This window comes from Cavia porcellus, unplaced genomic scaffold, assembly GCF_034190915.1.
Source record: "Cavia porcellus strain 051 isolate PalLab524CR breed Dunkin Hartley unplaced genomic scaffold, mCavPor4.1 scaffold_8, whole genome shotgun sequence".
In the NCBI taxonomy this organism is placed as follows: Eukaryota; Metazoa; Chordata; class Mammalia; order Rodentia; family Caviidae; genus Cavia; species Cavia porcellus.
The window spans coordinates 5,913,669-5,930,615 of record NW_026947491.1 but is presented as its reverse complement, the minus strand read 5'-3'; the positions used below and the strand labels follow the sequence as shown (position 1 = coordinate 5,930,615).

At 36.4% G+C, this 16,947-nt stretch overlaps 2 protein-coding genes across 2 annotated transcripts in view; both read left to right on the top strand.

The window, feature by feature from the left end:
• Window positions 1-5,744, top strand: part of LOC106025321 (ankyrin repeat domain-containing protein 17-like) — a 47,658-nt gene extending 41,914 nt beyond the window's left edge. The window contains exons 14-18 of the mRNA XM_063254231.1: window positions 2,070-2,125; window positions 2,902-2,937; window positions 3,745-3,780; window positions 4,605-4,640; window positions 5,528-5,744. Coding sequence (XP_063110301.1) covers window positions 2,070-2,125; window positions 2,902-2,937; window positions 3,745-3,780; window positions 4,605-4,640; window positions 5,528-5,580 — 217 coding nt within the window. The 3' untranslated portion in view covers window positions 5,581-5,744. The remainder of the gene's footprint in view (window positions 1-2,069; window positions 2,126-2,901; window positions 2,938-3,744; window positions 3,781-4,604; window positions 4,641-5,527) is intronic.
• A 7,448-nt stretch (window positions 5,745-13,192) lies between these two features.
• LOC134477199 (ankyrin repeat domain-containing protein 17-like) overlaps window positions 13,193-16,947 on the top strand; it is a 47,800-nt gene continuing 44,045 nt past the window's right edge. The window contains exons 1-3 of the mRNA XM_063254230.1: window positions 13,193-13,253; window positions 13,511-13,544; window positions 16,413-16,485. Coding sequence (XP_063110300.1) covers window positions 13,193-13,253; window positions 13,511-13,544; window positions 16,413-16,485 — 168 coding nt within the window. The remainder of the gene's footprint in view (window positions 13,254-13,510; window positions 13,545-16,412; window positions 16,486-16,947) is intronic.

Below are 16,947 nucleotides of genomic sequence, written 5' to 3'. Positions count from 1 at the left end.
AGGATTAGGGGCTCCCTCTTCCCATATTCTTTGTTCCTTATATATGCAAGCTTATATAGGAGGCCCAGCTTCCCCCCCTATCAGCCACAACCTGATCGAATTGCGCCGGCTAGGTGTTCCCACCCGCCACAGCACACCAGGAAGTTGCAGACCAGGCAGCCTACACGGGGCCCACCCCTCCAGGCCACCCTCAGGCTCTGGGATCTGGGTTGTGCTAGCCTACTGGGTCTCGGCCAGCAGCGTCACATAGGCTAGGCACTTCTCACCAATCCCGCCTGAGAGGGGCATATGTGGCTGAAGTCGCCACAGCGCCCTGCTCCCACAAATCTGCCCAGTCCCAGAATGCTTTCCACTGGAGTCAAACTGTGGTAGAGTGTCAGTTTCTCTTACTCACCTCACCACAAGTCAGTGCATGGCTCCCGTCCATCCTGTTTTCAACTCCGTTCACCAATTCCCGTTCTCAGAACTTCTGCACATCTCTCTCCCTGCCGAGCCGATGCAGATGCAGTCACTGCATGGTGGAAAACCCAAATCGCGGCTTCCAATGGCGCGGGGTCCAGCCTCCAGGCTGAGGCTTTTCTGTTCCTGTTCTAGCACCAGGACTGCATTCCAAGTTGGTTTCTCTCAGCCCAGTTCGTTCCTGGGTCAGTAGAGCATATCTCCACTGGTTTATTTCTCCTTACTCCACACCATTCCTGACTTCTGAGCCAAGTCTTAGAAGCAGCCTCCATAGCTGCTGTTATCTGTCCGCTATGTTCTCCTGGAAGTCCCAGTTTTTGCTCTTTCTGTTTTTCTGGTGTGAGACTTCACTATTACAAATTTCCCATAGGACTACTTTCATTGCATTCCAAAGGTTTCAGGAAGTTGTATCTGCATTTTCATTTAATTGTAGACATTGTTTAATTTCTTTTTTAATTTCATCTGTGACCCATTGGTTGTTCAAGAGTATGTTATTTATTTCCATGTGTTTATGGAATTTTTGCGGTTTCTTTTGGTGTTAATTTCCAGTTTCACTGGGATGTCATCAGGAAATATGCCTGGGATAAGTTCAGTTCCTTAGTACTTACTTAAGCATATTCTGTGGGCCAGTATATGGTCTAGAGAATGTCCCATTTGCAGCTGAGAAGAACATGTATCCTAATGTTGTTCGGTGGAATGTTGTAAACACTTACCAAGTCCACTTGTTCACAGGTTTTATTCAGTTCTGATATTTGTTTGCTGATTTTTGTCTACTTGGTTTATGTCTTTGTGACAATGGGGAATTAAACAGCTCCATCACAATTGTATTAATTCTTATTTGATTTTCCCTGTCCGGTCATGTTTGTCTGATACAGTTTATGTGTTCTGCTTGAAGTTTTATTCCAGGTCTTGATATCTGTTACTTTTCTGCCATTGGCATAACTAGTTCAGTAGTAGAAGACAAATGTATTGTCCAATTTAATGAGATATTTATAAATAGACTTAGTTATAAATTATTTAAAAGTTGATATGCCATGAATTACAAACCACAGAGAAGAGAAGAGCTCATAGTCCAAATTAAGACCCATTATTTTCTGGTAACTACAGCACTTGAATACTACAATCTGAAAATACACACGTTGGGTTGTAGTTGGAATTCCAAATTAGGTGAGCATTTAGGAACTACTCACCCCTTACTTTATTATTTCTGAGAGCAGGTTTCTATGTTACCTCATCAAACCTTCATGGGATTCTGGTAAACTAAATTAGCCAAGTCCTTACAGTTTATAAGACTTTGAGTCTAAGGGAAATGACTTATGCAAAAAGAAACAGCTGTTGGTTTTCGAGCCGGAGCTTGTGATTTCAAGACAGTTTCTCTTAAATTGTGCTAATCCAGCTAATGCTTGGAGCTGTCTTGCCTTTCTTGATTGATGCCTGCCTCACTTTACTTACTGTTTTTTCTTCCTTAATTACAGGTGTAATAAAGTTTTGTAGACATGACAGATTTAAAGTATTGGAGTAAAGTTTTCATATTAGATCTGACATTGTCTGAAATACGCTTAGTAATTTAATATGTTTTATATCAATTTTAAATCACTTTTTTTGCATAGAAAAAATTCTCAATGTGAAAAAAAGGAATCTTCAAATTCTGACAATAGCCCTGCAGGTAAGACTTCTCATAGTGAATTACACTTGGTGGCCCTGTCTTGATTTTCAAAGACAAAAGGATGAGTGTGAAGGCACAAACCTGTAACCCCAGCACTGGCGAGGCTGAGGCAGGAGTACCTTCTTGTGTTGAAGGCAATCCTGCACTACATAGTGAGACCCTGTCTCAAAGAACAAAAAACAAAAGACAAAAACAACAAAAAAGGAAAAGAGTAAGAAAAAACTTTGAACACAGAGGAGTTAAAACATTCACTGTGTCAATTAAATTTATATTTCCTTAATTTTTTTAATAATTCAGAACTCAGAATTATTTAAGAAATGAATTACAAGAAAGACCTAATCTAAAACATTCCATTTATTTAATTTTTACTTCTAAAATTCTAAACACAAAAAAGAATTTTAAACCAGTGTGGCTACTTTCTGTGCACTAACATTAGAGTAAACTTTTAATATTTTAAGTAATGGATTAGACTTAGTAAAGGAATATTACTCCATGATTTTATTACTGAAAAGTGATTTTTGTGACTAAAAATAGCATGCTAAGTCACTTTTATCAGTTATTTTCCATCCTAAGTATGTCATTTATATGGATCTGTATAATTTGTTACTCCTCAGTTCAGGAGATAATATCTATCACTGCTACTTTGATCTTGGAATTATCTCCAATTGTATACCGAGTTTCTGTAACATGGTAATGGTAGATTCAGTAACTATGTTCAATTAATAGTGTTTTCTCTTTGTTTCTTTTCTTTATCTCTTCTGTTCTCTTATTTGTAGTGGTTGCAAGTGAATCTGAGACTTTTTTAACACCAGGCAAGTACCCCTCCACTCAGGTGTATCTTTTGCTCCAAGAAGTTTGTTTTTTATATCAGGTTTTAGTTCACAGCAAAATTAAGAGGATATCCAAAAATTTCTGGTTTATTATGTGCCTCTCACACATGGGTTGCTTTCCTCAGGGGCCAGAGGCCTCCACTACATTAGAATGCTTGTTATAGACTATGATTTACAGGGGTCCATCGTTACCATTCAAAGTATCACTTTTAGTGTTCTCTATCAGATGGCTGTTTTGAAATGTGTAACATATTTATTGTTGCATCTATGTTTACTCTTCATTTTTTTCTTAACACTGCAGAATTCAGAAGTATTTAAGAAATTCAGTATAGGAAATTAATGATCTAAATACTCCATTTATTTAATTTTTACTTCAGAAATCCCATACATGAAAAAGAGTTCTAAATCAGTATGGCTGATTTATACACACTAACATTAAAGTTTTAATTTTTTAAGTAAATGTGTTAGACTTAGTGAAAGAAAATTATAATATGGTTATATCACTAAAAAGTGAATTTTTGACTAGAACTAATATGTTAAGTCACTTTTCTCAATTATTTTCACTTAGTTGTATAATTTATATTTTTCTGGATATTTTCCCGTTCTTTGCTTTAGGAGATTGTACCTATACTGTGGTGCTTTGATCTTGGAATTATGTGAATTTGTATACTGAGCTTCTGTAACATGATACTAGTAGATTTAGTAACTATTTTCATTTAATAGCTTTTAACCTATGTTTCTTTCTTTTCTCCTGTATGCTTTTCTTTTCTTTTGTCTTCTTTTTTGCAGTGGTTGCAATTAAAATTGAGGCTCCATCCATGCCAGGTAAGTGCTCTATCAGTGAGCTGTACCCTTTGCACTAAGATTTTTTTTTAAATCAGGTTTAATTTTGCAGCAAAATTGAAAGCAAGATCCAGAGATTTTTGTTAGATCACGTGCCACTTGCACATGGGTTGCCTCCCTCCACGGCCAGTGCCCTCCGCTAAAGTAGTACACTTGGTGTAGACAATGACTTACACTGGCCCATCATTACCAAGCAAAGTCGGCAGTCAGTGTTAGGATTCACTGTTAGTGTTCCCCATCTCATGGGTGTACTGTAAGGTGAAGTGTATATTTGCAGTTCAATTTATATTTGTGTTTAATTTTTTGTTAATATTCCATATTTAGAAGAATTTAGGAAATGAATTATAGGAAATTTATAACCTAAAATACTTCATTCATTTAATTTTGCTTGAATTCGTATACATGAAAAAGTTTTAAATCACTATGGCTACTTTGTGTGAATTACGATTAAACTTCTAATATTTTGAATAAATATGTTTGACTTAGTAAAAGAATATTACTACAAGAGTGTATTACTGAAAAGTGATTTTTGTGACTAAAATTAAAATGTTGTCACTCTTATGAATTATTTTCCCACTTAAGTATTTAATTTATATGGCTTTGTATAATATTCCTGGATATTTTCTGGATACTGGATATTTTCTGATACTAATAGTGTGCTACTTTGATCTTGGAATTACCTCCTATTGTACATTGAGTTTCTATAACATGGTAATAGTTTCAGTACCTGTCTTTAATTAATAGCTTTTCTTCTTTGTTTCTTCTCTTCTGTTTTCTTTTCGGTTCCATTCTTTTCTTTTTTGCAGTGGTTGCCAAAAAACCCGAGATTCCATTCGTACCAGGCAAGTGCTGTACCATGGAGTTGTACCCTTTGCACTATAAACTGTTTTTTTTTTTTAATTTTAGGCTTAAGTTCACAGCAAAATTGAAAGGAAGATCCAGAGATTTGCAGTTGATCATGTACCTCTCACGCATAAGTTGCCTCCCTCTATGGCCAGTGCCATCTCTTAGACTAGAACACTTGTTATAGACAGTGACTTAAACCGGTCCATTATTATAATCCAAATCTGCAGGTAATATTAGTTTCACTGTTAGTGTTCTCCATCTGATGGGTCTACTCAGCTGTGTAGTGCATTTAGTGTTGAACTTATGTTTGTTCTTAATTTTTTAATACTGCAAAATTCAGAAGTATTTAAGAAATGCAGTATAGAAAATTTTTATCTGAAATACTCCATTTATTTAAGTTTTACTTCTGAAATCCTAAACATGAAAAAGAGTTACAAATTCGTATGGCTACTTTCTATGTACTAATATTTTAGCAAAGTGTTAATATATTAATAAATGCATTAATCTTTGTGAAAGCGTATTATTACACAGTTGTATCAGAAGTGATTTTTGTTACTAAAAAAAGTGTTAAGTCACTTCTCAGTTATTTTTTCACCCAAGTTTATAACTTATATTGTTCTCCATATTTTCCTACTCATTTATGAGACGTTACCTATACTGTGCTAGTTTGATTTTGGAATCATCTCTAATTGTATACTGAGTTTCTGTAACATGGTAGTAGTGGATTCAGTAACTACCTGTAATTAATAGTTTTTTGTCTTTCTTTCTCTCTTTTTCTCTCTCTGTCTTTCTTTCTTTCTATCTTTCTTTCTTTCTGTCTTTCTTTCTTTCTTTCTTATTTTCTTTCTTTCTTTCTTAATGTTTTTACTTTTCATTTTTGCAGATATAACCTTACCTGGGACTCCATCCTTGCCAGGCAAGTTCTCTACAACTTAGCTGTGTCCTTTGCACTAAGAACTTTGTTTTTTAAATTAGGATTAAGTTCAAAGAAAAGTTGAGAGGAAGATCCAGACATTTCGGGTGATCATGTGCCTCTCAAAGATGGGTTCCCTCCCTTCACAGGCAGTGTGCTCCCTTCGAGTAGTACACTCCTTATTGATAATGACTTACCCTGGTCCATCGTTGCCATCCAAAGTCTGCAATTAACACTAAGGTTCACTGTTAGTGTTCTCCATCTGATGGATCTATTCAAATGTGTAGTGTATTTGCTGTTGCATTTATATTTGTTCTTAATTTTGTGTTAAATTCCACAATTCATAAGTATTTAAGACATGAAGTGTAGGAAATTATAATTCAAAATATGCCTTTTATTGAATTTTAACTTCTGTAATCCTGTACATGAAAAGGTGTTTTAAATCAGTCGGTCTAGTATCTGTGCACTAACATTATAGTGAAGTTTTAATATTTTAATAAATGCATTAGACCTAGTAAAACCATTTTACTACATGATTGTATCACTAAGAAGTGATTGTTGTGAATAAAAATAAAATGTTAAGTCACCTATTAATTATTTTCTTGCCTAAGTATGTGACTTATATTGTTCTATATATTTTCCTATTCTTTGGTTTAGGAGATGATACCTATTCTGTGCTACTTTGATCTTGTAATTATCTCCAGGTATATACTGAGTTTCTGTAACATGGTAGTAGTAGTTTCGGTAACTACATTTAATTAACAGCTTTTTCCTGTGTTGTTTTCTTTTGTCTTCCCGTTTGCAGAGCCTCAACCTTTTCCTGTGGCTCCATTCAGGCCAGGCAAGTGCGCTATCACTGAGGTGTATCCTTTACACTAAGAAGTTTGCTTTTTTATATCAGGTTTAAGTTCACTGCAAAATTGAAAGGAAGCTCCAGAGATTTGCAGTTGATCATGTGTCTCTCACACATAAGTTGCCTCCTTCCATGGCCAGTGCTCTCCCCTAGAGTAGTACACTTGTGATAGACGATGAGTTACCACGAGTCTACCCTTATCCTTAAAATCTGAATCTGCAGTTAATGTTAGGGTTCACTGTTAGTGTTCTCCATCTGATGGGTCTATTCAAATGTGTAGGGTATTTACTGTTGCGTTTTTGTTAGTTCTTAATTTTTTGTTAATACTCCATATTCAGAAGTATTTAGGAGATGAATTATAGGAAATTTATAATCCAAATGTTACACTTCTTTAATTTCTACTTCTGAAATCCTATACATGAAAAATAGTTTTAAATTAGTATGGTTACTTTGTGTGTACTAACATTAGAGTAAACTTTTAATTTTTTAAGTAAATGTGTTAGACTTAGTAAAAGAATATTACTACATGGTTGTATTACTGAAAAGTGATTTTTGTGACTAAAAATAAAATTTGAAGTCACTTAACAATTATTATCTTCCCACTAAAGTATGTAATTTGTATTGTTCTGTATAATGTCCTACTCTGGTTTAGGAGGTGATATCTATACAATGTTACTGTGTTTTTCAATTATCTCCAATTGTATACTAAATTTCTGTATCATGGTATTAGTAGATTCATTAACTTTCTTTAAATAATACCTTTTTCTTTGTTTCTTTGTTTATTCTCTTTTTTTTTCTGTTTCATTGTCTTCCTTTTTGCAGTGGTTGCCACTCAACCCGAGACTCCACTCAAGTCAGGCAAGTGCTCTACCACAGAGCTGCACCCTTTTCACTAAGAACTTTGTTTTTTATGTCTGGCTTAGGTTCGCAGCAAAGTTGAAAGGAGGATCCAGAGGGCTTTGATTGATCATGTCCCTCTCACACAAAGTGTTTTGCTTCCCTCCATGGCCAGTGCCCGCCCCTAGAGGAGTACCCTTGTTACAGATGATGACTTACAGTGGTCCTTTGTTACGTTATCATCTAACGTTGGCAGTTAACATTAGGGCAAACTGTTGGTGTTCTAGATCTGATGGGTCTACTCAAATGTGTAGTATATTTACTGCTGCATTTATATTTGTTCTTGTTTTTTTCTTAATACCGCAGGATTCAGAAGTATTTAAGAAATTAACTGTAGGAAAATTTTATTCCAAAACACTCCATTTATTAATTTTTACTTCTGAAATCCTATACATGAAAAGAGTTTTAAATCACTATGTTTAGTGTCTGTGTAATAACATATAGTGAAGGTTTAATATGTTAATAAATGCATTAGACTTAGTAAAAACCATATTACTGTATGATTGTATCACTGAGAAGAGTTTTTTGTGACTAAAAATAAAATGTTAAGTCACTTATACATTATTTTCCCCCCCAAGATTTTAACTTACGTTGTTCTCCATATTTTCCTATTCTTCAGTTTAGGAGATGATATCTAGTCTGTGCTACTTTGATCTTGTAATTATCTCCAGGGGTATACTGAGTTTCTGTATCTTCTGCAGTAGTGGGTTCAGTAACTATCTTTAATTAACAGCTGTGTTTCTTCTCTTTTATTTTTTATGTGTTCTCTTTTCCAGGGATTGGTAGACCTGGCACTCCACTCACGCAAGGCAAGTGCCCCTCCACTGAACTGTACCCTTTGCACTTTGAACATTTATAAACATCAGGATTAAGTTCACGGCAAAATTGAAAGGAAGATCCAGAGATTTCCAGTAGACTGTGTGCCTCTCACACATGAGTTGCCTCCCTCCACAGGCAGTGCCCTCCTCTAAAGTAGTACACTTAGTGTAGACAATGACTTACACTGGCCCATCATTACCAAGCGAAGTCTGCAGTCAGTGTTAGGATTCACTGTTTGTGTTCCCCTTCTCATGGTTCTATTGTAATGTGAAGTGTATTTACAGTTCAATTTATATTTGTGTTTAATTTTTTGTTAATACTCCATATTTAGAAGAATTTAGGAAATGAATTATAGGAAATTTATAACCTAAAATACTTCATTCATTTAATTTTCCTTGAATTCCTGTACATGAAAATGTTTTAAATCACTATGGCTACTTTGTGTGAATTAAGATTAAACTTTTAACATTTTAAACAAATGTGTTTGACTTAAAATGTTGCCCCTCTTATGAATTATTTTCCCACTTAAGTATTTAATTTATATGGCTTTGTATAATATTCCACTCTTTGGTTTAGGAGATGATAGTAATAGTGTGCTACTTTGATCTTGGAATTATCTCCTATTGTACATTGAGTTTCTATAACATGGTAATAGTTTCAGTACCTGTCTTTAATTAATAGCTTTTCTTCTTTGTTTCTTCTCTTCTGTTTTCTTTTCAGTTCCATTCTTTTCTTTTTTGCAGTGGTTGCCAAAAAACCTGAGATTCCATTCGTATCCGGCAAGTGCTGTACCATGGAGTTGTACCCTTTGCACTATAAACTGTTTTTTTAAATTTCAGGCTTAAGTTCACAGCAAAATTGAAAGGAAGATCCAGAGATTTGCAGTTGATCATGTACCTCTCACACATAAGTTGCCTCCCTCTATGGCCAGTGCCCTCCCTTAGACTAGAACACTTGTTATGGAGAGTGACTTAAACCGGTCCATTATTATAATCCAAATCTGCAGTTAATATTAGTTTCACTGTTAGTGTTCTCCATCTGATGGGTCTACTCAAATGTGTAGTGTATTTGCTGTTGCATTTATATTTGTTCTTAATTTTGTGTTAAATTCCAGAATTCATAAGTATTTAAGACATGAAGTATAGGAAATTATGATTTAAAATATTCCTTTTATTTAATTTTCAATTTTGTAATCTTGTACATGATAAAGTATTTTAAATCAGTAGGTCTAGTATCTGTGCACTAACATTATAGTGAAGTTTTAATATTTTAATAAATGCATTAGACCTAGTAAAACCATTTTACTACATGATTGTATCACTAAGAAGTGATTGTTGTGAATAAAAATAAAATGTTAAGTCACCTATCAATTATTTTCTTGCCTAGGTATGTGACTTATATTGTTCTATATATTTTCCTATTCTTTGGTTTAGGAGATGATACCTATTCTGTGCTACTTTGATCTTGTAATTATCTCCAGGTATATACTGAGTTTCTGTAACATGGTAGTAGTAGTTTCGGTAACTACATTTAATTAACAGCTTTTTCCTGTGTTGTTTTCTTTTGTCTTCCCTTTTGCAGAGCCTCAACCTTTTCTTGTGGCTCCATTCAGGCCAGGCAAGTGCGCTATCACTGAGGTGTATCCTTTACACTACGAAGTTTGCTTTTTTATATCAGGTTTAAGTTCACTGCAAAATTGAAAGGAAGCTCCAGAGATTTGCAGTTGATCATGTGCCTCTCACACATAAGTTGCCTCCTTCCATGGCCAGTGCTCTCCCCTAGAGTAGTACACTTGTGATAGATGATGACTTACCATGAGTCTACCCTTATCCTTAAAATCTGAATCTGCGGTTAATGTTAGGGTTCACTGTTAGTGTTCTCCATCTGATGGGTCTAACAAATGTGTAGGGTATTTACTGTTGCATTTATGTTTGTTCTTAATTGTTTGTTAATACTCCATATTCAGAAGAATTTAGGAGATGATTATAGGAAATTTTTAATCCAAATGTTACACTTCTTTAATTTCTACTTCTGAAATCCTATACATGAAAAATAGTTTTAAATTAGTATGGTTACTTTGTGTGTACTAACATTAGAGTAAACTTTTAATTTTTTAAGTAAATGTGTTAGACTTAGTAAAAGAATATTACTACATGGTTGTATTACTGAAAAGTGATTTTTGTGACTAAAAATAAAATTTGAAGTCACTTAACAATTATTATCTTCCCACTAAAGTATGTAATTTGTATTGTTCTGTATAATGTCCTACTCTGGTTTAGGAGGTGATATCTATACACTGTTACTGAGTTTTTGAATTATCTCCAATTGTATACTAAATTTCTGTATCATGGTATTAGTAGATTCATTAACTTTCTTTAAATAATACCTTTTTCTTTGTTTCTTTGTTTATTCTCTTTTTTTTCTGTTTCATTGTCTTCCTTTTTGCAGTGGTTGCCACTCAACCCGAGACTCCACTCAAGTCAGGCAAGTGCTCTACCACAGAGCTGCACCCTTTTCACTAAGAACTTTGTTTTTTATGTCTGGCTTAGGTTCACAGCAAAGTTGAAAGGAGGATCCAGAGGGCTTTGATTGATCATGTCCCTCTCACACAAAGTGTTTTGCTTCCCTCCATGGCCAGTGCCCGCCCCTAGAGGAGTACCCTTGTTACAGATGATGACTTACAGTGGTCCATCGTTACATTGTCATCTAACGTTGGCAGTTAACATTAGGGCAAACTGTTGGTGTTCTAGATCTGATGGGTCTACTCAAATGTGTAGTATATTTACTGCTGCATTTATATTTGTTCTTGTTTTTTTCTTAATACTGCAGAATTCAGAAGTATTTAAGAAATTAAGTATAGGAAAATTTTTATTTCAAAATACTCCATTTATTAATTTTTACTTCTGAAATCCTATACATGAAAAGAGTTTTAAAGCACTATGTTTACTGTCTGTGTAATAACATATAATAAAGTTTTAATATGTCAATAAATGCATTAGACTTAGTAAATAACATATTACTACATGACCTTGTCACTGAGAAGTGATTTTTGTGACTAAAAATAAAATTTTAAGTCACTTATACATTATTTTCCCACCCAAGTTTGTAACTTATGTTGTTCTCCGTATTTTCCTATTCTTTAGTTTAGGCGATGATATCTAGTCTGTGCTACTTTGATCTTGTAATTATCTCCAGGGGTATACTGACTTTCCGTATCTTCTGCAGTACTGGGTTTAGTAACTATCTTTAATGAATAGCTTTGTTTCTTCTCTTTTATTTTCTATGCGTTCTTTTTTGCAGTGATTGGTAGACCTCGGACTCCATTCATGCAAGGCAAGTGCCCCTCCACTGAACTGTACCCTTTGCACTATGAACATTTTAAAATATCAGGCTTAAGTTCACAGCAAAATTGAAAGAAAGCTCCAGAGATTTCCAGTAGACTGTGTGCCTCTCACACGAGTTGCCTCCCTCCATGGCCAGTGCTGTCCTCTAGAGTAGTACACTTGTTATAGACGATGACTTACACTGGTCCTTGGTTCCCATCCAAAGTCTGCATTTAACACTAAGTTTCACTGTTAGCATTCTTCATGTGATGGTGGATTGGAATTTGTTGTGTGTTTCCTTTAGCAGTGTCATGCCTCAGACAGCTCCTTTGTGCTATTTGTTCATTGCCTCCCTGGCCCTGCACCACCCCACCAATACTGCAACCACTGAACTTTTCATTTTCCTGGCAGTGATCATTTTAGCAGATCTGCTCCTTCATTGAAATGATACAGTGGATAATTTTTGAAGATTAAAAGCAGTAACTGTTCAAGCTAACTGAATGTAGCCAATAAAGCTGTTACTTGAACTGCCTTTTTTCCTCTTATTGGGGATGTTGCTAGGGACCGAAGCCAGTGCTTTGGCCATTCCAGGTCAATGATTTACCATGGAGCTATACCTCCAGCCTTAGTTTTTGTGTTTTTCATGCTTGTATGAATATGCGCTGATGGCATGTGCTCCACATGCTGAGCTGGCCTGCTTTCTATGTGGATTCCTCATCATGAGGAGGGTTGCCAAAAGTGACATCATGCTGAACTTCAGAGCACGAACTGCACCACCTTGTTCTGTTGGGTCCAGACAGAACCTTTGAGAATGGAGGCAGACACTGGCGAGTGCTGTGCTTCTCAAAGTGCCTCAGGGCTTTCATTCTTTCCTGGAGATGGGAAGTAAGATGAGGGAGTAATGAAAGCTATAGGTGAGTCAAAATGCTCCTCTTCCTTTGAGTGCAAGTCATGTTAAGTTAGTAAAACATGACCGATTTTATCATTATTATTATTGGTCCTCACTCCTTCAGTACTAGGGACTCAGTGGTCTTGTGCGTGCTGTGCACACATGTTTACCACTGAGTCCAACCCCAGCCCTGACTTTGTATGAATAGGTTCTCTGTCACGGGAAATCAGAGGCTTTTGGTTCTTTGTGTTGTTTTGTTTTTTTCCCAAAGTTTACATGACGTAAAATTTTGTCTTTCACTTGTCACATTCTGAGAGGCTCAGTGAGTTAGTGGTTTCATTTGTATGTTTTCATTATTCCATGTAAGATAGTGCTCCCTGGCAGCTGGTTGCAACCTCCCCGGTGCTGGCTTTTAAGCTTTTCAGACTGGACCAGCTTGTAAGGGCTTGAGCTCTGAAGTGGTTCTTTCCATGGGAAGTAAGATAGCAGATGAACTTGAGCCCTGTTTGCATCACACATATGTCAGAGAAACCAGGGAGAACTAAGGGAGCTCCTTAGCATCTTCCCTAGGAGAGGAATAGCAAGAGTAAGTGCACAGACTTCTCCTGAGCTCTTCTCCACTGAGAGCTGGAAATCATTGCAATGGTGCTTGTTTCAGGTGTGCTTCCCATATTTTGCCATGCTGCAAATTAGAATGCCCTTTACAGCTTCCTTGAGCTAAAGTATTTCCTCTTCAAACTCTACAGTTCCAACTGAATGCTACAGCAGCTGCCTTGTGTCTTAAGAAAATAAGTGTATCTTTTATGATCGTTCCTAGTGCCACTACTCTAGGAAAGTCATGCTCTTTGTTTGCCATGTCAGCTTATGCCAGCGATACTGCTAATGGTACCATTTCTGTCAATATAATACCTTCAGGTAGGATGTGATTGTGCACAGCACTATTGCTCATTTAGCTATCAAATGTAGATAAATTCTCTTCTTCCCTGCATTTCTTAAAAATAGGAAGTGAGATTTCTTAATGCATTGCATATCAATAGCATAATTAATACTGATTATAGAATGGGCTACAGATGTAGCCCAAAAGACTATTTTGTGTCAAAACATCAGAGTTATACTTTTAATAGTTTATATTTTTGTTAATTCAAAATGTATTTTACCTTTTTCTTGAATAGTGTGTGATATTTCTGATGATGACTCTCTAATCAGGTAAGAATATATAGATTTTTAAATATCGTACAGTGACTAATTAGTGAATGCAGAAAAGAAACCAATTGTTTTAGTGTTCTGTTCCAGGCCAGACAAAGTACCTGTGCTGTTTTAATCCAGTTTTATTAATTTGGCTGCTTTTATGAATGGAGGTTATTTAAATGGTCCATGGTCTCATAATTAAGAAGTAACTGACCCATGTGTTGACTGTTAGCCTGCCTGGCTCCCAGATGCCTTCCATTGCCCTCTGCAGTGCTGGGATCCAAATGCAGGTCATTTAAGATCAATGTAGAAAGTCACCATAAGGGACATGTCAAGTCTGCTTAGTTTTCCTGAGAAGTTGGTGAGTTTATTCTAAAGATAATGATTGAATTGATAGCCAGTTTCTTGTTTTTACCACTATAGAACTTAGGGGAGATGTGGTAGTTAAGACTATCTTTATGTAAATCATCTTATATTATTTATGTTGAGGGTTTATTGCAATGACATTTTTAATGCATGTGTCTATTCACCAATTTCCCAGTTTGGTTTTCCTTTCAGGCTATTACTACTGCCTAGTTCTATGATTTTTTTCCTCTTAAGTAAAATATTTTCTTGACTTTTAAAAAAATTTTTCTTCTACTTGGTATTTTTTTTTTTTATTTCTGCTGCCTTAGTGGTTTTTTTTTAGTACCAGAAATCAAATCTCACGACTGCATTCTTGCAAGGCAAGTGCTTATGCTGCTTAGTATTTCCTATTGTTGTTTAGACAGAGTCAAAAACAAGTAAACTTTCAGGTTCTAAGAAATCTAAGAGACCAATAAAAATATCCTCTAGTGCTCAACCTGTTTAACATTCTAGCCACATGGTTGAATCCTAGAGAATTTGACATACAATGATATTAAAGTGACTTATCTGAATATAGTTCATGACAAAATGAGGTTGTATTCAGGTTTTATATTTGCTGTGTCTGGTACTCTTTGTCATGTCTCCTTCTGTGAGAGTTTCCATAATAGAAGAGAGGAGGAAGTCCAGCATGTCCAGTGGGAGATCATGAGAGTGGAATTCACAGGGGAAGGGCATGTTGGAAGGACAACATTGGGTGGGGCAAGACTGAGGTCTTACAAATCAGAATATTGAGGTTTGTCACAAGTCTGATAAAGATAATACAGAAAATGAAGCCCCAGAATACTGAGAATTATCCTGACAAATGTATTAAAAGTGTGGATTCAAAGGAGTTCTGAAGAGATTTTTGCTTTTTTGTTCAGTCGGAGGAACAGCGAAACTTAAAAATTGGTATTAGATTAGTTAGGGTAATCTGAGCCACCTGGAAGTCTCTAGAGCATGAAGGAATATCCCATGCCCTTCTTCCTACTCAGTTCATGGAGGGTGGCTTAGGCCTCTCACTCCACTGGGGACCAGAAGCAGCTGAACTTCATGGGCCTGTTACCCAGGACAGGTGTCCCTCATTTCCACCTCTTATGTAAGGTAGGCCTGCAAGGCAGATGTGTCCTCTTGATAGGTGGTACCTTGCTTCTGCTGAGGGCAGGTGATTGTGACACAAATACTTCTTTTCAGGAGCAGCTGCTCTTGGTTATTTGAGCACATCCTTTTTTTTAGGAATCTGTGCCTTCTTAGGCTGAAGATTTAAGTGAACACTGATGTGGAGCCCCACCATGAGAAACCCAGAAGGAAGAGCACTTACAAAACGACATTAGACTAGATTTATAATAACAGAGGAGCAGCTACCAGGGTTGATTTTCCAGCCAGCTCCTACTTGAATGTCAGAGTGTCTGTGAAAGTTTCACCACTTTATGTGTAGGTGAAAAAAGCAAAGGCATACAAGAAAAACAATTGGGTTTTATCATTTTAATAGTTTAATTTCCCAGGGAAGAAATTGACCAACACACACACACACACACACACACACACACACACACCCACACACACCCACCCACATTTTTCTTTGATTTTTGTACTTTTAACCTTCAAATATTTTACAGTTGCAGAGGACTCTGTGTTGATTTATGCTAAATGATACTAACAGAGTTGTCTCAGTGTAAGGGGCTTCCATACAGAAAACAAAGACTGCCATTCCTGACTTACTCGGCATCTTACTGACTTTCAGTAACTTTGGCATTAATGGGGCAAAATGCTCAACCCTAACAATTTAAAGGAGGAAAGATTCATTCTGACTCAGGTAAGAGGCTCCAAGGCAGAAACCACTTGGCAGGGAGACAAGGTGGAGGAAAGCTCCTTAACACACAGGCAGGGAGCAGTGAGAGGGCTGAAGAACCAGGGGTGAGAATTTACCCTTGCAGGTCAGAACCCAGTGGCCTTCCTCAGAGCAGACCTCCCACCTAAGAGCACAGTGAGCTACTGAACTTGCAGATGGATGAGGACATGCTGAAGATAGGGTTCCCATGGTCCAAACACCTTCCACACACAGGATAATGAAAGGGGACACTAGATTAGAACCATCACATCCAGCTTAGTCATTGAACCAGAGACAGAGCAGGGAAAGGGGACGGTGTATTTTTCCACCTTGAGGTTACCAGGCTTGTTTGAGTCCAGGTAACAACTTTTGTTTGCTATTATTGCATTTTTCACTTCAGCCTTCAGAGCAGGCAATTTGTAAAGAGAAATGATTTTTAGACTGTGCTGGTCTCTTGGCTGTCATGCTTTGGGAGTGAAAGTGAGACTATGCTGAGTGTTTCCGAGATTGGAAGAAGTGAAGACAGAAGGAAGCATCTAAAATATTTCAAAACTGGAAGTCAACTTTTAATTGTGTCAACCACGAACCATCATTTGATACACAGATAGCCAAGCTTTCACCAGTTTTTAAAGAATGAAACTCACCCACTGCTATTGTGTGTTTTTGCTCCCCAGCTCTTCCAGCAAACACAGTCTTGTTAATTTCTGGCCTAAATCAGATGACACTGACTTTCTTCTGGATAACAAGGTAAGTGTCTTTCGTAATGTTAATTTTCTTCCTCTTAGTTTTGCATTGTATTGCCCTTAGTCTTCAAATTTAACAGTGGTGTAGCTACCATAAATTTATATGGAACATTGATCAGGGAAGATCACTTTGGAGAACTATGCCTAGTTAAAAAGAATTTCCACCCCTTTGGTAAATAACTGGTACATATTTTGAAGTATTTGAGACTGAAAATAATAATGGGTTAGAAAACACAGTGACAGGAAAATTGTATCTGTCAAACCTTTGCCATGATGGCGGAAATACAAAATTTGGTCAAGGATCATTTGGATAAGTGGACCTTGCCATGGCTTGAAAATCTTACTACCAAGACCTTCATAGCACTCATACCTATATAAATCTTTTATGGATCTTATTAGTCCTACAATAATCAGGGAAGTTTGGTGCCTTCATTTGAACAACTTACCGTGTATAAAACAATTTTTC